This window comes from Microcebus murinus, chromosome 3, assembly GCF_040939455.1.
Source record: "Microcebus murinus isolate Inina chromosome 3, M.murinus_Inina_mat1.0, whole genome shotgun sequence".
Classification (NCBI taxonomy): domain Eukaryota; kingdom Metazoa; phylum Chordata; class Mammalia; order Primates; family Cheirogaleidae; genus Microcebus; species Microcebus murinus.
Window position 1 is genome coordinate 2,316,702 of NC_134106.1, and position 18,653 is coordinate 2,335,354.

Here is an 18,653-nt window from a genome sequence, read left to right on the forward strand (position 1 = left end):
ACGCCTGTAATCCTAGCTCTTGGGAGGCCGAGGCGGGTGGATTGCTCAAGGTCAGGAGTTCAAAACCAGCCTGAGCAAGAGCGAGAACCCGTCTCTACTATAAATAGAAAGAAATTAATTGGCCAACTGATATATATATATAAAAATTAGCCGGGCATGGTGGCGCATGCCTGTAGTCCCAGCTACTCGGGAGGCTGAGGCAGAAGGATCACTCAAGCCCAGGAGATTGAGGTTGCTGTGAGCTAGGCTGACGCCACGGCACTCACTCTAGCCTGGACAACAAAGTGAGACTCTGTCTCAAAAAAAAAAAAAAAAAAAAAAAAGTCTTCTCCATTAGCAAGCTTTGTTTTTCAAATTAATTTTGCACTGCTTTAGTTATCTTTAAATCTCAACAACCCCTTTTGAACACCTGCTGTGTGCTGTGTCAGGCTCTGGGGGATACAAGGTCCAAGCGCCCGGGAATCCCCGGAGAAGTGTCAGCAAATAGACTACAGGTGGAACACGCTGCTTGAGAAGTGCGTGCCGGACAAAGCAGACAGTAGCTGCGCCTAGTCAGGTGAGACCCAACGTCAAGACCCAGTGGAGTTTTTTTTTTGTTTTTTTTTTTGAGACAGAGTCTCACTCTGTTGCCAGGTCTAGAGTGCCGTGGCATTAGCCTAGCTCACAGCAACCTCAAACTCCTGGGCTCAAGCAATCCTCCTGCCTCAGCCTCCTGAGTAGCTGGGACTACAGGCATGCGCCACCATGCCTGGCTAATTTTTTCTATATATATTTTTTAGTTGTCCATATAATTTATTTCTATTTTTAGTAGAGATGCTGTCTCGCTCTTGCTCAGGCTGGTCTTGAACTCCTGAGCTCAAACGACCCAGCTGCCTTGGCCTCCCAGAGTTCTAGGATTACAGGCGTGAACTGCTGTGCCCGGCCTCAATGAAGTTTTGAAGGCTAATAAAAAAAAAAAGTTCATTCCCATGAATTTCACCGAAAGGAGGCAGCATATTGCAGGAATAAGGGATGGCCAGGCAAAGGCGAGATGTGTCTTGGTGTGGTCAGATGTGTTCTTATGTGAACTCACGGAACATAAATTTTAAACATTTCAACTTTTCTAATTTGAATTAAGATTGGCTATACCTTTTATTCCTCTTTTCTTTTTATTTATTTATTTATTCATTTTGAGACAGAGTCTCACTCTGTTGCCCAGGCGAGAGTGAGTGCCGTGGCGTCAGCCTAGTTCACAGCAACCTCCAACTCCTGGGCTCAAGCGATCCTCCTGCTCCAGCTTCCTGAATAGCTGGGACTACAGGGATCTGCCACCCCTCATGGCTGATTTTTTTCCTAATTTTTGTAGAGACGGGGTCTCGCTCTTCCTCAGACTGGTCTTGAACTCCTGAACTCAAGCCATCCTCCTGCCTCAGCCTCCAGGATTGCTAGGATTACAGGTGTGAGACACTCACTGCCTGGCATTAGCAAAGGTTATTGATGACGAGGCTGATATATGCAAATCATTTGAAGAATGCGCAGCTGTCATAGACGTCTTAATTGGAGAATACAATGAAAGTTTCACTGGCTTTGAATTAGCACTTCAGCTTCATCTGGTTGATGTCTCCAGGGCACATAAAGAACTACAGATGGAATCGATTGAGCTCTCAGTAGATGGCATTTTAAAGCCATTGATGCTAAAAATGATCCAACTGCAATATGGAAAAATGCAGTAGAATACCCACACCTTCGGCAACATGCCCGAAAAATGCTTTCTTGCTTTTCAACCACTTATTGCTGAGAATCTACACTCTCCTACATGCTCCTACCTAACCCAAATCAAGATGCCCTTAAGGTCACAAATGACTGATACCTAGCTAGAGGATCAGCTGGAACTGCGGACCTCCGTGGTGCAGCCAGATATTCAAATATTTGCTCTCCATCAGAAAGCAGACACAACAAAGTCAGTAAAAGGTTAGTTAACTTTAAAATTAACAAATCATTTCCATATTTTGAAATTATTAGTACATAGTAGTTAGATTTTTACAAAAAAATGTACATTTTTAAGTATATCTAAATGAAGTTTCTTGAATGTGGCCTTATTTGATTACAGTTAAACTAATGAGGCTTCCAACATGAAAAGGTTCTACGCTGCTGGGTTAAAGAAATATGTTTAAAATTAGTTTTTTGTGGTTTTTTTTGTTTTTTTTTACTTTAAAAAATGTGACTACTAGAGAAGGTGAAGGGAGCTGTTCTAGATGCAGGAGACAACACAGAGCTTCGGTTCTAGTGAGGCGAGTGACACGATAGACATGTGAAACAGGCAAGCGATAGGAATATACAAGAAATAAGAGCCGGGCGCGGTGGCTCACGCCTGTAATCCTAGCTCTCTGGGAGGCTGAGGCGGGCGGATTGCTCGAGGTCAGGAGTTCGAAACCAGCCTGAGCAAGAGCAAGACCCCGTCTCTACTATAAATAGAAAGAAATTAATTGGCCAAATTAGCCGGGCATGGTGGCGCATGCCTGTAGTCCCAGCTACTCGGGAGGCTGAGGCAGCAGGATCGCTTGAGCCCAGGAGATTGAGGTTGCTGTGAGCTAGGCTGACGCCATGGCACTCACTCTAGCCTGGGCAACAAAGCGAGACTCTGTCTCAAAAAAAAAAAAAAAAAAAAAAAAAAAAGAGAAGAAATAAGGCAGGTGGGAGAACAAGGGGCAGGAAGCCCTGACATCGTGTGAACGAGAGGCAGTGCTGTGTAGGGTGAGGTGGCCTTTTCATCTCCCAGGAATTGAAGAAGGTGGAGTCATCTTTACTCTCATCAGTTATAAAATGATGGCAGACAGACTTCCTGAAGGGATCAGTCAGGAACAAGTTCTGTTGCAATGTGGGGGTGCCTTATCTGTAGGGAACCTGAAAACCATACATCACAACCAAAAGTCAGACTGCTTTGTATTACCACCAAGCACTGGCAATTTTATGTCAGCAATAAATACTCCTCCCAGGAAAAAACACTCTTATTGGTCTAAATCTAAGCAACTAGTTCTGGTTACTGCTGGGTTTTAATTTTATATATAAATAGATATGTGTATGTGTGTGTGTGTGTGTGTATATATATATATATATATATATCCCATTTTTATTACTAAGTTTTTAATAAACATTTGGCTTGACATGGACGTTAACCCCAAACCTCCCAGTTGAATAGTTGGTTCCAACACATGTACTCAGTTATAGGAAATTCATTTGATTTAGAAGCGTGGGGCCTGCTTCAGGCACAGTTTGATTCAACTCCTGGAGCACTGTGCACTCTTGCATTAAAACAGTAGATTCTCAGCGGACCATGGTAGCACCATGATTGTAAAGACAAAGAAGGACTTGGGTTACTTCATTTGTTGTGATCACTTGTGTTTAAAATTCATAACAGTGAAATGGGGCAGTGAGAACTACCAGCTGACATATTTTTGTTAAAGTGAGGAATGGAAAAACAAGCACCACATGTACTCACCATCAAATTGGTATTAGCTGACCAACACGTGCACATGTAGTAGTAACATTCATTGGGTGGCAGGCAGGAGCAGGGGGAGAGGGACAGAAGGGAATGGATATATATTCATACCTAATGGGTTTGGTGCTCACCGTCTGGGGAATGGACATGCTTGAAGCTCTGATTCAGGTGGGGCAAAGACAATGTACGTAACCTAAACATTTGTACCCTTGTAATAAGCCAAAATAAAAAAAAGAAATCATGCAGGTGGGATGGGAGAGGAGGGGATGGGTAAATTCACACTTAACAGCTACAATGCACACTATCTGGGGGATGGGCACGCTTATAACTTTGACTCAAATGGTACAAAAGCAAATTATGTAACCAAAACATTTGTACCCCTGTAATACTCTGAAATGAAATAAAAGGAAAAGAAAAATATTGTTAAAGTGAAGATTTTAGCTTATATATTAAATATTTTACTTAATTTGCATAACATCTTTAAAATTGAAATGTATTCTTTTTAAATGTAATTGTTGGTTTTAAAACCAATAAAATAATGATTACTACTGATTATAACTGAAAATACTTTTGTTGAACAAAGAAGGATGATAATCCACTGTGGGTGTCACATAAGCTTGGAATGCTACTCCCCCACCCCATGCTCACTCCCCAGGATCCGCTCTTGCAGAGACCCTGCCTGCTCCCCCCTCAGACTGGATCGCAGCAGAAACACCCCCTGGCAGCGCTGGACCCAGGGATGCATCCATCACTGTGCTAATGTCACTTTAGTTGCAATCTTGGTGGTACAGGGGCAAAAATGCTTTTGTTATTTACCCCTTTCAGGTGATGGGCCCTGAAGGTAAGCTGTGAACAGGGGCCAAGCTAGCAGAAGTTTGATGCCTGGTGCTCTTTTCTGTAAGGCCTGGTCAGGGGACGCACCCTGTCCACACCCCAGCTTTTTTGCTGGCAAAACCGGGATAAAGCTCTGGGTGCACTGACTCCGAGGAACTGTTGTAAGGTCAAGTGGAGGCTGGGCGCTGTGGCTCCCGCCTGTAATCCTAGCACTCTGGGAGGCTTAGGCAGGTGGATCGCTCAAGGTCAGGAGTTCAAGACCAGCCTGAGCAAGAGCGAGACCCCCCCCATCCCTACTAAAAATAGAAAGAAATTAATTGGCCAACTAAAAATATATAGAAAAAATCAGCTGGGCATGGTGGCACATACCTGTAGTCCCAGCTACTTGGGAGGCTGAGGCAGCAGGATTGCGTGAGCCCAGGAGTTTGAGGTTGCTGTGAGCTAGGCTGACGCCACAGCACTCTAGCCCTGGCAACAGAGTGAGACTCTGTCTCAAAAAAAGAAGAATAAAAAAGTTGAGTCACTGGTATCAACACCCTGGAGAACTGAATGATGAAAATCGACCATTCTGCACCCAATCCCCTCCTGCCCTAGCTGTGAAGTTGTCACAGACGAGCTGCAGATTCCAGCTCGACAATTTACCAGTTGTTCAAATCTGGTGAGTTGCTCAAAGTCTCTGTTCTGTCCTGTGAAAAATGGAAATATCGTCACCGTGCGCAGTGGCCGTGATAGTGACCACAGCGGTGTGTGTGATGCCTCTGACTCAGCCTGACGTACAGGCGTTTTCAGCGTCACACTCGTTCTTCCCATCCTGTACAGAGTTCGTGAAAGTTAGTGGTAAGACTGGTGTTGCTTGTGATGAAATATACTGATGACAAGCAAATTATCAGTTTACGATACAAATCAAAAGTGTAAGTATTTCTATGTCTTAAATATTAATACATGAGTGGGCCGGGCGCGGTGGCTCACGCCTGTAATCCTAGCACTCTGGGAGGCCGAGGCGGGAGGATTGCTCAAGGTCAGGAGTTCAAAACCAGCCTGAGCAAGAGCAAGACCCCGTCTCTACTATAAATAGAAAGAAATTAATTGGCCAACTAATATATATAGAAAAAATGAGCCGGGCATGGTGGCGCATGCCTGTAGTCCCAGCTACTTGGGAGGCTGAGGCAGGAGGATCACTTGAGCCCAGGAGTTTGAGGTTGCTGTGAGCTAGGCTGACGCCACAGCACTCACTCTAGCCTGGGCAACAAAGCGAGACTCTGTCTCAAAAATATATATGTATATTAATACATGAGTGGTTTCCTTCCACCCACCTGACGGGTCACCTGTGTCCAACGCTCATGTCCTGTGTTAGACTGGAAAAGAGGCCTTGGTCTCTGCAGGGCAAGTCAGCGACCTTGCTTAGAGCACAGGCTGGCTCAGGAGTCTCGCCGTGGCTGCAGGGCTGTACATTCATGTCACTTACACTGGCAATAGATGACAGTAATAAAGGCCCTGGCAGCTGTGAGTGGAGGTGAGAGAAAGGACCTTCTGCTAAATTCAATCCATTAATTCTCAGTCGCAAGACAGGTGCATAAATTCTTCTTACACTCAAGGACTCACCAGTAACTCTCCTCTGTCACTTATTATTAGCATTAGGATGTGGAGGGGAAGAACGACTTCGGAGCCTGTGGCTCTGTCACCCGCCTGACCTCTAGGCTTTCCGCTTCTCAGATACTGAGATTATACATGCCCAGCACAGGATACTATTTAATGAGTTTTTTACATACTAGGGAAGTAATTTATTTTAAACAGGTGAGCACGTCTTGGCCTTTTTTTTTTTTTTTTTTGAGACAGAGTCTTACTCTGTTGCCCAGGCTAGAGTGCCATGGCATCAGCTTAGCTCACAGCAACCTCAAACTCCTGGGCTCAAGCGATCCTCCTGCCTCAGCCTCCTGAGTAGCTGGGACTACAGGCATGCGCCACCATGCCCAGCTAATTATTTTTGTATATGTATTTTTAGTTGGCCAATTAATTTCTTACTATTTATAGTAGAAACGGGGTCTCACTCTTGCTCAGGCTGGTCTTGAACTCCTGACCTTGAGCAATCCACCTGCCTCAGCCTCCCAGAGTGCTAGGATTACAGGCGTGAGCCACTGCACCTGGCCTCACCTTGGCTTTTTAACTGCCCTCCCCCTAGTGTCACTTAGTCCCTTTGGGATGAAACCGTAGATGCTCTAATTGGTTTCCTTCACACTGGGGGAAAGCCTTGTTCCTTGCTACTGCTGTATCATGATCCCTCGCTGAGTTTATCTCGTCCCTTCCTACTCACAGTGCGACCCCTGGACCGGCCGTCAGCATCACGTGGAGCTGGCTAGAACTGTGAATGTTTGCGTCCCCACAGGGACACATGCTAAATCCTAACCCCACAGTGATGGCATTTGGGGTTGGCGCCTTTGGGAGGGGAAGAGGCCATGAGGGCTGAACCCCCAAGGTGGGTTTAGAGCCTCATGAAAGGGACCCCAGAGAGTTCCCTCCGCCTTCTGCCAAGGCCATGTGAGGACCCAGCGGAAAGATGCTGTGAACCAGGAAGAGACACCAAATCCGCTGCCATCTGGATCCCGGACTTGTGAGGTCTGGGGGGGTCAATGTCTGTTGCTGATAAGCCCTCTGCCCCACCAGGCCCGGCAGCTACTGACCTGAGTCTCTTACATGTTTGCCTTTTCTAGGATTTCATACATATGGACTCGTGCAATGGGAAGTCTTCTATGTCAGTTTCTTTCACTTAGTACGATGCCTCCAGGGTTCGTTGTAACCTACATTATTAGCTTGTGTCATTAACTTACTGGTGGTCTCCCACTGTACGGCTATCCTGTGCTCATTCGTCAGCAGATGGGCGTTTGGGTCTTTCCCTGGTTTTAGCTGTTATGAATAAGGGTGATACGAACATTCACATACAAATTTTTGTGTGAACATATGTTTTAATTTCTCTTAGCTAGATATGTAGGAGTGGGTTACAGTTTTTTTTTTTTTTTTTTTTTGAGACAGAGTCTCACTTTGTTGCCCAGGCTAGAGTGAGTGCCGTGGCGTCAGCCTGGCTCACAGCAACCTCAAACCCCTGGGCTCAAGCAATCCTCCTGCCTCAGCCTCCCGAGTAGCTGGGACTACAGGCATGTGCCACCATGCCCGGCTAATTTTTTGTATATATATTTTTAGTTGGTCAATTAATTTATTTCTATTTTTGGTAGAGACGGGGTCTCGCTCAGGCTGGTTTCGAACTCCTGACCTTGAGCGATCCGCCCGCCTCGGCCTCCCAAAGTGCTAGGATTACAGGCGTGGGTTACAGTTTATAACATTTCTAATTGGCTTTAGGAAGTTTGAATTTAATTAGCATTAAGGTAAAGACTACTTATGTTTATCCAAAGTCTTCTGAGAATTTGAGTCCTACATTTAGGTTTTCTGTAACAAGTATATTAGTGAGGGGAGTGTGTGTTTGTGTGTATATATATAAATTCTGGGTTTTGACCCATAAATCAGAAGAAGATTTTAGGTGAAATTCAAGAATGTGTATTCACGATTGACAGAGGCTACTCATGTAAAATTCCAATCTGCTTGATCCCTGACATCTCTGCAGAAAAATGAAAAATTCTGGCTGGCCCTGGGTGAGAAAGAGGAAAACAGCCTCTGACAGTAGGAGCTGTCCTGGAGCCACCAGCTGGCCTTGGTGTTGTCGCCGCAGGCCTGGCGCCCACAGCAAGGTCGTGGTGCTTTCCTTGTGAACATAAAAGATTTCAGAGAATATCAGAATCTTCATGATTGCTGAGGACAAAAACAAAACCACTCCAAAAATCACATCTGAATACAGGCAAAACAGGAAAACTGTGGAAGCCGCAAACTACCAAACATCCCACTCTCCTGGCTAACAGGAGTGACGCTGCCTCTTACCAATCAGAGCTGCAGCCTCGCCCTAGTCAGCTCTCACTGCAAGTGAGATTTATTAAGACACCAACTGTAGGAATATTCCTGACGGCATCCAATCCAGAGCAAATCCCCCTTCCTTACGCCCTTCCCCAAATTACCTAACACAAACCCAAGTCCTAGCAGTCTTTTCTAACACCTCCTTATGCCCCGTGGTTGTTGACGGTGTTGTGTTTTCTTCCCTGCAATGAGTAATAAGCCAGCTTGTTCAGGGGTATTCATGGTGGTGTTTGGAATTATCAAAATAATATTAGGCGAATCATTTGGATCATGTACTACAAACCTCCATATAACAATATATGTTAGACTGGTAGGGAATATTGTATGTCATTAAATGAAAGAGAACTTGTAGCATAAACAAAGATTGATAACATTATAAATCTTGAAAGATCAAAACAGGAATTAGGATATTTAGAAATTTTTAAGAAGATGTAAGACACTTGAGTTCTGATATTACTAGAAATTTAAAAGTAGGCAGTTAATTGAGCTAGCAGCTAGTCTCTGAATTGTGTGCTGCTATACATTAGTTATTGCAGATGGATAACTCAGAAGGTAGCTAAATGAATCCATTTAAAGACTTTTGGAGACTGAGCTACTGCAGTTTTTTCCATCATCTCAAGGTAGAGTAGATCCTCTCTCTCCTAGTAGCCAAAAGCCACCCTCTTCTATGACCTTAAAACCAATGGCTGTCAGGATGCCAAAGTCCCCAAACTGAAAACAAGCTGAAACAATTGATCCAAATTGTCTATCAGAGAAGAACCACTAGATACTAGCGTGAGAGATGATGATTAAACTGTGTAACAGAGCAAACAGACCGTAGATCCCACTAGAAATTTTTGAATTTTATTATGTAACAGTATGGTTTACAGTAATATTGAATTTTATTTTGAATTTATTCTCTCATATTGTCAAATAAAGTGAGTAATTGTATGTATTTATATATTTAGAAATCAAGGTTTTCATTATAAGAAAAAAGGAGATGCAGTTACAGAATCAAGGATTTCAGAAGGAACACTGTCCTATTAGGAATGGATTGGGAATATCAACATGAACCTGTATCTTTATATGAAAATATTACTTAAAAAATGCATCTCTGTTAGCCCGGTCCATTGAAATGGCTTAAGAGGACTGCCATCCAGCATCCTAGGTGCCAAGATTCTTGTTTCCAATATTATTTTTTCCACACAGTAAAATTAATCAGGCCTTTTTGGAGAAAAGGCTCATTCCATGTCTGGGGCAGAAAAGTACAAAAAGAGCCAGGCACATCTTGCACAGAAAGCAAGATGTTCAGAGATTAGTGGAGGTGACAGGACCTGGGCGCTAATCTAAAAGAGGGTCCTACTGGCCACATTTAACTGAGACCATTTAAGCATCGAGGGAAAAATGTTATCTGAGGTTGACTGAGGTTTACTGACGTACAGTAAATCTGAAAAGTTGTTCATCCATCATGATACACAAAAGAGTTAACAAAATTTCTAAAAGTAAGTGAATCGGATAGATGATATTTCAGAGTTGTCAATCATGTTGGTATCATTGACTTATTGTACATTTAGAGAATAAAAAACTAGTAAATATATAAAGAAACTAATAAAATATAAAAATTAAATGTTACAGTTAGTAGGCATTTCCTAACAAATATTAGTAGAATGGTCACGTAAGTTGTGGCTATGATCCTAAAAACACCTATTTAATATACACTGCAACATTCTATCAGGTTCAAAGTTTTTACAATTAAATTTCTTAGAATCCCATGAGGTCCAAAGAGTTAGAAAAAAATGTATGCATTTTAATTGCTTGATGCTTTCGTGGAAGCTACAGAATTTCTAATAGTGGACATAAAAATTAGGTAATGTCTATAACTTAAAACCAGAGAAGTAGGCTAAGTGGTCACTTCTCTCTTGAAGTTACAAGATCATTAACAAAACCACCACCAGTGGCTCAGCACATTCGATTAGAGTTACGAACAAGAATCTAGGCAGCCTATCTCCTAAGTCTGTCGTAGATAATATCAGTTAGCTGCTATGCTAACTACTCTCCTCAGGTTGGTAAGCAGTTTTTAATCTGGAAAGATTTAGAATTAAGATAGAAATGTTTATGAGAATTTGACCTATTACACAACCATTTTTTCGGTTAAGAGAGAAACAGTGCATATTTGGTCTTCTGTATAACCATAATGCAAGGGATAATTTGTCCTGCTTAGAGTGACAGCCCTGTAGCAATTATTTGAAATGTATATTTGAGTAAAAGATTTAGACCAATGATTTTCAGGTGAAGCTTAGTTATTTCTGTATTGAAATACCTAAAGAAAGCTTGAGATCCCTTAATATATAAGTCTAGCTAACTGAATTTATAAGAAATTGTTGGTTTGTTCATTATATCATTGTTTCTTGAAGTTCTAAAAAAAATATTTGAGGTGATGCAGCTGCTTCTCTGAATCATTCTGATGAATGTTTCTCTCATAAAAAAGAGGAACACCCACAAGGTAGGCACCTTCCCTGTTCCCCTCCTTAGCCATGTTCTTCATCTGCTGTGAATGGCTGAGTGTCAGTAGGCTGCTTCTGCCACTCTGATCCCAGCCTCCAGGTCTTCCCAGATAGGGGGCCCGGGGCCCCTCAATTCTTCCACTAGTCCAGATAACCTACCCAGTAGCACTCTTGGGGATGGGGAAAGATGACAAAATACACTTTAAACATTTTGGTTTGCAGCTGGATTTCCTAACAGCCATTTTTCATTGTGTGCACCACCTATTCATATCATTATTAGAGCAAGGGAGCCCCTTTAAGGCTCTCCTGGCCACCCCTATGCAATGGGCATGCTTAGTGGTAGTGCACCTATTCTCTCTGTAGCCAAGGCTTCCCCCTGAGAGAAAGTGAATGTAGCCTTAGGCTAATAGGAAGAAAGATGATGATGATGATGATGATGATGATGATGATGATGATGATGATTAGAGATGGAGTATTGCTCTGTCACCCAGGCTGGAGTGCAGTGGTGTCATAATAGCTTACTGCTACCTCCAAGTCTTAGACTCAAGCAATCCTTCTTGTCTCAGTCTCCCAAGTCACTGGGACTACAGGTGCACACCACCATGCCCGACTAACTTTTTAAAAAGTTTTTGTAGAGACGAGGTCTTGTTGTGTTGCTCAGGCTGGTCTCAAAGTCCTGGCCTCAAGCCATCCTCCAGTTGCAGCCTCCCAAAATGCTGGGATTACAGGGGCGAGCCACTGCACCTAGCAGAAAGAGCATTATGTTGCACTGATGAACCATCCCAGAAGTAAAATAGGGCCCTGAGTCAGAAGAAAAATCGTTCTTATTAAGTCTGCATATACTACTCTGAAGACGAGGCATGGAGTTCTTTCAGGCCTTTTAGCTCTGAATTAAGAAGTGGTACAATTACCTTTAATACTGATGTAACAAGCATAGATCACCTGCTCTCCCTCAGGTATCTTTTGTCTATTTCCGTTTACAAAGGGTTTACAGGACAATGGATTGAGGTACTTGTTAAACATCAATATACTGACGGTAATGCCAATTTAATTACCACTGTAAGGCAGATGAGGGTTATACACTAAATTAGCTTATAAAGGCATCTAAACATAGCAAGGGCTCCCTGGTCATAATAACTCTCAGCCCTCCTCAATAAACAAGTCAGAACTGTATCTCAGTTAGGACCGGTCCTGAGCGAAACCGGACTCCAGCGTCTCCAATCTTCCCCAGCCAGCGCTGGGACTCTCGTGAACGGAACCAAGCTACGGCTCCTAGGGAGGAAAAGCGTTACCAACACACTCCTCCCCCGATCCACTTCCTGAGACTCTCTAGACCTCCTACCGCTTCTCAGTGGTCTTTCCGGTTTCCGCCCCTCTACTCGCGCTGTTTCCGCCTCTTGCTTTCCGCCACCGGAATTTGATGAGCTCTCGCGAGACTTGGGCCTCTTCCTAAGCCGGCGCTCTGCGAGGTAGGTGTGCGGCCTGTGTTCGGGCCGGAGTTTTTTGCCGGCATGGAGGAAAACGGCTTTCGGAGTCAGCCCTGGAGCAGCGGGGCCTACTCACCGGGTGGGGATGCGGCCGATGACCCGGCCTGTGCCCTCCGATGGCTTCTGCGGGGCGGGCGGGGTTCGCGGGGTCGCTGACCGCGGCGCGTTCTGTGCTCACAGGGCAACGCCATGTTCAGCTCCAGCGCCAAGATCGTGAAGCCCAATGGCGAGAAGCCGGACGAGTTCGAGTCCGGCATTTCCCAGGTGAGAGGGGTTCCCGGCCGCGGGGCGGGCAGAGGCACCCGGCGTGGGGTGGGGAGGGACAGGCGGCCACGTGTGTCCGCGGCCGGGTCCCGCGGTGGCGGCCTGCCGGGCCGGGCCCGGGGCTGGGGGCTGGCGAGCGCGCTGAGGGCCGTCCCCGCTGCCCTCTGCTTCTCAGGCCCTCCTGGAGCTGGAGATGAACTCGGACCTCAAGGCTCAGCTGCGGGAGCTCAACATCACGGCGGCCAAGGTGAGCTCGCGCGTCCGGGTCCCGCGCGGGGCGGCGGCGCGTCTTCCCTGCGGGGGGGGGGGCGTGTTGCGTTGCTAGGTGACCCCACGTTTCGTGGGGACTCCCGTCCTGCTTCCTTATCCCGATAGCAGAGGAGCCGATACCTGCCCAGGTGCGCTGCGACTTCGCTGACCACTCTCGCGGGGTGGAGAGACGTGGAGTAGGGCCGGGTCCTTGTAGGTCCACGTGTATTCTTGTTGGGTTCCAAAATAGCGAGGTGGCGTGGGGAGCCCCCCAGCATGGAGACCCCGGAGTTGAGGTTACAGGGGTGCAGAGCGAAAGTGACAGTCCCCTGGGAGGCTGGCGTGGCTCTTGGGGCGCACATCTCTGGGAATGTGGATTGGTAGCCACAGTTCGCAGCCTGAGGCCCGGCGTTATCCCTTCCTTGTCCTGGAATAAGGAAATCTAAAGGTTGGAGGGGGAGGACACTTTGATCCCAAAGTTCTTACCTTAACTCGAAACATTTGCATTTAAAATTAATAGATCTTATGACACTCGAGGTTAGACTTTTATTATCTGCGTCTAATTTAACTGCAGTTTTTACTTGACTTTCTGAAGCAGTTGTCTTGACTGACTATATCTGCTTATTGTACAGATAATTTGTGGTTTTAGTTTAAGATTTATAGCGTATATGGACAGTTGAGAGTTTGGTGAAGAGGCTTGTGCAGATGACAACCAGCCATCATTTTGGGGTGCAAAAAGTGTAAAGTTTATTTCATGTAGAGAGAGAGAATCAGTCATACTTGCGTGGTTATCAGCAAGTTCTCAAACTGGGAGTTTTATATGTGTCAGATTTGTCAGACTTAAGAAAGAGTGAGGGAGCCTGCGGTATGTGGCACTGAAAATGAACTGAGAAGTGGTTTTTTAAAAAGGAGCTCCTACGGTCTGCGTGTTCTTGTAAATGATGCTTGTTCCCACTGAGTAGTGTTACCATGGAGCATTGTGCTTGAGCGGGAAAAATAGAGGTTGTGAACTTCAGAAAGTGGATTTTTTTCCCCTTTAGGAAATTGAAGTTGGTGGTGGCCGGAAAGCTATCATAATCTTTGTTCCTGTTCCTCAACTGAAATCTTTCCAGAAAATTCAAGTCCGGCTAGTACGAGAATTGGAGAAAAAGTTCAGTGGAAAACACGTTGTCTTTATCGCTCAGGTATCCATTCCGCTAAATGTTTTGTGAATTTTGCAAAAATTACCTGTGTTTAGACTGCATTGGTAGTTAGTGAAAACTATTTTATGAGTACAGAGAACCTGTTCCAGGTGGTAGGGTGCTGGGGAAGTTGTGTTGAGTAGAAAAAATACACTATTAGGAGTGGAAACAATTTAAGGAGTCTGTTAAGTGACAGCTGTGTTTTTCAGCTGTTACAGTTCCGTAAATGCAGGGGGTTGCTTACAAAGTGACTGGTAGTGAGCAGTGATTTTTCTACATGGTAGAACTAGTGGCTCTGTGGTCATGCTGCTCCAGTGAATCAGATGTAGACTTGGAGAGAAAAGAGATGCTGAGGGATAGTTAATAGGAAAAAGGGCAAATAGTCAAGAAAGGTTTTTTTGAAGTTCAGGTCTGGCTTTGAAGTAAACTGAAGTCTATGGGGAATTAAATGCCAGAATTAACCAGGAAAAAAAGAAATAGTATTCTGGCTCAGTAGACATTTTAGTGCCTGCATTGGGTAGTGGGCCTTGTTGAAGGAGGAAAGATGTATTTGGGGAATTTTTTTCAGTAGCATTTTAATACAAACTGGATTCTAAATGAGTAGCTATAATTTGGGAAGTAACTTCATAGAAGGATTTCTGAGTAAGTTGTTTGGTCTTGGTTGTTTTGCTTTCTTAAACTTTAACCTTGTTCTGTTACTCATTTTGCTTTTAAAGCAGTTTGACAGTTCTTAGCTTTGTATCAACTTAGGTCCTTTTTTTTTGAATTTTGTTGCATGATAATTTTTACCTTGCAGAGGAGAATTCTGCCTAAACCAACTCGAAAAAGCCGCACAAAAAATAAGCAAAAACGTCCCAGGAGGTGAGTATCAAATTTTGTGTACCACTTAGTTTACGCAGGTTTTAGTTTATAACACAAACCATTCACGTGAGAATCCTTGTTTAGTAACATTTGGTTCCCTCTATCTGTGGTATGTTTTAGAATTCATTCTGGATGGGAAGTGTACATGTGTCCACATGGGCACCATAGGTATAGGTCAGTGCTGTCAGAAAAGGTGAGACTTTGCTCCAGGTCTTTGGACAAAGGATAGGAATGATGAGAAAAACATCAGTAGTTCAATGCTGGGGTAAAGCCTGCTAGACACAGTTGAGGTGTGCTCAGATGTATCTTTGCTTTTTATTTTTGCGGTAGCTTAGAGGTAAAAAAAAAATTGGGTGAATTTTTCTGGTGCTAACATCACAGGTTAAAGTATTATAGCAGTTGAAGATGCTGAGGGGAGATTATTTATGAACTTGATTGACTTACTCTGGCATAAACTCAAATATTGACAGTTGACTTCTTGACAAGTAGGTCTTTTGGTATTATGGGAATGTCCCTGATTGGTACATTGTTTCAGACTTGGATTGTTGGATCCCTCCAGACTCTTCCCTAGTGACCAGTTTGGGGAAAAAAGTAGTAGTTGTCTCTCTACCAGATGGGCAGCAATCCTATGAAATGTATGATTTGTGGTGTTATCCCTAGTTAATGGATGAGGAAACTGACCCAAGACTTGGAGAATTTGCTTATTACTGGTAATAATGGTAGCTAAGAAATTTTTGTAAAAAACTCAGTTGTGTTTTGAAAAACAACTTCATAGGAAGTAAGTACTAGGAATCTAGACTAGTGGGTAGGTGTTACTGTGTGGTACCATGTTGTGGGAAGGAAGTTGAGGACAGAAAGGTAGGTGCAGGGTTTCTAGAATTTGAGTTATGTGGCTTAGCACTTGGGCCTTGTTTTATGGGTGGTTGGAGTAGCATAAGAATTGAGGATTTTTTTTTCTTTACCATGATATGTAAAGTGGGTTTTGTAATCTCCATTCTGAGAGCCTGAGTTAGGAATTGAGTATAAACAGTCCCTGTGCTTTCTGCACAGCTCAAGGACTGCCTCCTAGATCAGCCTTCCCCTTGTTGAATTCTCCCTCATCCCAAACCTGTGTTTCCCGCATTTTCTCAGGTGAGGACTTCACTGTTCCTAGCGTGAACCAGCGTGTGTTTAAAGCCTTCACTCTCCTCCACGCTAAGGTGTAGCTGATGGGTCATAGTGATCCTGCCACTTTCCCAGTCTGCTTTCAGGTTTATTTTCTCTGTTGAGAAGAGCTCTGTTTCTCTATCTCAGATTAAGCTGAAATTTGGCTATAGCAGAGTTCAGTGTTTTGTCCTCTGAAGCACTTTAAGTCCATGTGGTTTGTGATTATTAAAATTGCAGTGCTGTTGCTCCCCCTTTTAAAGTAGTTTAGATAACATTGAAAACTGAGGGATGATGCCAAGAATGCTTTTGAATCTATTTTAATTTATATTTTAAAGAAAGCAATAAATTTTCTTATTTACCTGCCTGCCTAGTATTGTAAGAATATGCTTCATGAGCAGCAGTGAATAATGCAGCCGTCTGAGAGCTTTCTGAAAGGTGATGGAAGGCTCTGGGAAGCGGATTTTCTTCCAGCTTTTGCTGTCTGTGGCTTTGGAACAGTAAGACCTTGGCAGTCAAATCCAGAGCCACCAGAAAACGTTAACTATATATGGTACTGCCAAGTAGGAAATAGAAATGAATAGAGTGTGTACTGTGGGGTGAGTAAGACCTATACAAATAACCATAGTACAAGGCAGCTCTGTAATGTTGAAAATATATAGTAGATACTCCAAAAGTTTGGAATCAGTGGAATCTTCTAATTTGTCAGGCAACAGCTAGGTCAGATTTGAACTTCATGGTGACACTCATGAGGAGCGCAGTGAGGGTGGGTTGAACATCAGTGGCCCACATTGTGGGGGCAGCTGTCCTAGAGCAGGTGACAGGACAGTATCTTTTGGGGTGGCATGTTGTAGCCCTCATCTGATCATAGATAGCGCAGGGAAGTTTGGTGGTGTTTTGGAGGACAAGGAAAGCTCCTGGAGGGTCTTTAGTGGGTAAGTTGTGTGGTCACTTCAGTATTTTAGAGAGATTGCTTTGACAGCCTTGCGGGGAGGGTGTTTTGTAGGTGAGCAAAACTAGTGACCTTATTACAGTGATTTAGTTGAGAAATAATACCAGTGAAAATAAAGATGTATAAAAAAGTCTTTGCTAATCTCCCTAGAATTCCCTAATTCCCTAGAATTAATCACTCAATACCTTGGTGAGTATGGATTGTATTGAATATGCAGTTACTTGTATCACATTTGAAATAGATTAAGTTTTTTAAAAAATTAAGTTGCTTCTTACCATATTCTAGTTAGACAAAGACTTTGATGTGAGAAATGAAATATAATTAGCCTATTTGAAAACTGGTATTAATTTAGATTTTAGGAACCTGGAATTGACCATTTCTTTTTGACTGTACGAGGTGCCCTCTGGGGTTCACCAGTGGGCAGGCGTTGCCGGATTGCTTACGTTCTGTCACTATTTTTCAAGCCGTACTCTGACAGCCGTGCACGACGCCATCCTTGAGGACTTGGTCTTCCCAAGTGAAATTGTGGGCAAGAGAATCCGCGTGAAACTGGACGGCAGCCGGCTCATAAAGGTCCATTTGGACAAAGCACAGCAGAATAATGTGGAACACAAGGTAATAGTTCAACATCGTGTTATGGAAAGGTTCAGCCACAGAAGGGTAGATTACAGTGTGCTGTGTCTCCGTGCACCACCGGAAGCAAGAACTGGGGACTATTATAGCCAGCTTGTCTCATCTGTGCCTTGGTCTGCTCCCCTTTGGGCTGTGTGTGTCAGGTTTTAAATTGGGAGATGTCTTAAAAATTGGACACCTGACATTCTCTATACCTTTTAAGTTACTAGGAAAAATGGAAGTGAAATAATTCCATGGTCTGACTTACAGTAAGGCTGTATGTTTTTGATGAGTCAGGTGAGGTGGTGATGGTTAGAATCTTGGGAGAACATAACCAACACGGACAAGCGCTGGGGTGCCCTGGTGGCTTAGTCAGCATGGCACCTGCAGAGCAGCCCAGCACACAGGTGTGGCGGTGAAGAATCCTGTCCCAGGACGTTGGCGATGAGCTCGTCCCCAGCCTCAGGACAGTTGCGGGCACATCCTGTATATTTCTTCTCAGTACCTGGTTGCTGAGAAGGAAAACTGTACAGGGTACAATTTCACAGAATTAGGTTTTAAGGTGAGTGTGTGTATTTAAAGGTTTGTGATGAATTTTTTCTTCTCTTGTAGGTTGAAACTTTTTCTGGTGTGTATAAGAAGCTCACGGGCAAGGATGTTAATTTTGAATTCCCAGAGTTTCAGTTGTAAACAAAAATGATTTAATAAAGTATATTCACAGTATTCTGTTTCAGGCATGTTTGTCAAAACTCCAGAGACACGGATGCGCAGCTGCGGATGCGCAGCTGCTTACGCCGTCAGTCGTTCCTCACAGGCTGGAGGGTTTGAGCGGAGGGTGTGTGTGTGCCAGGATGTTTGGCGTGAAGGATATACTTGTGTCCAGGGATGTTGCAACAGGTGTAATCTTACAATATTACCCCAAATGGGTGAATATTACTATCTTACCTGTTTTTAAGTATGGAGTTCAGTAGCCTTATGTATATCTGCCCATTAAACCAACTTCACTTCCCCCTTCTTCCCTCAGAATCATTGAATTTTTATACATAAATTCATGTTAGGCTTTCAAAAGACTGAAAAGTCGAGTGTAACAGTGTAGTTGATAAATGATGGTGTATACAGTTAGGTCGGTGGTCCGGTTCCTCGGTGTTCTAG

General features: G+C 43.9%; 1 protein-coding gene across 1 annotated transcript in view; it reads left to right on the plus strand.

Annotated features, from left to right (window-relative positions):
• The window catches only part of RPS7 (ribosomal protein S7), a 38,015-nt gene extending 19,791 nt beyond the window's left edge, over positions 1–18,224 (plus strand). The window contains exons 2-8 of the mRNA XM_012763169.3: positions 12,196–12,221; positions 12,420–12,503; positions 12,679–12,750; positions 13,793–13,936; positions 14,730–14,794; positions 17,354–17,504; positions 18,114–18,224. Of these exons, the coding sequence (XP_012618623.1) occupies positions 12,429–12,503; positions 12,679–12,750; positions 13,793–13,936; positions 14,730–14,794; positions 17,354–17,504; positions 18,114–18,191 (585 nt within the window). The 5' untranslated portion in view covers positions 12,196–12,221; positions 12,420–12,428 and the 3' untranslated portion in view covers positions 18,192–18,224. The remainder of the gene's footprint in view (positions 1–12,195; positions 12,222–12,419; positions 12,504–12,678; positions 12,751–13,792; positions 13,937–14,729; positions 14,795–17,353; positions 17,505–18,113) is intronic.
• Positions 18,225–18,653: the final 429 nt, after the last annotated feature.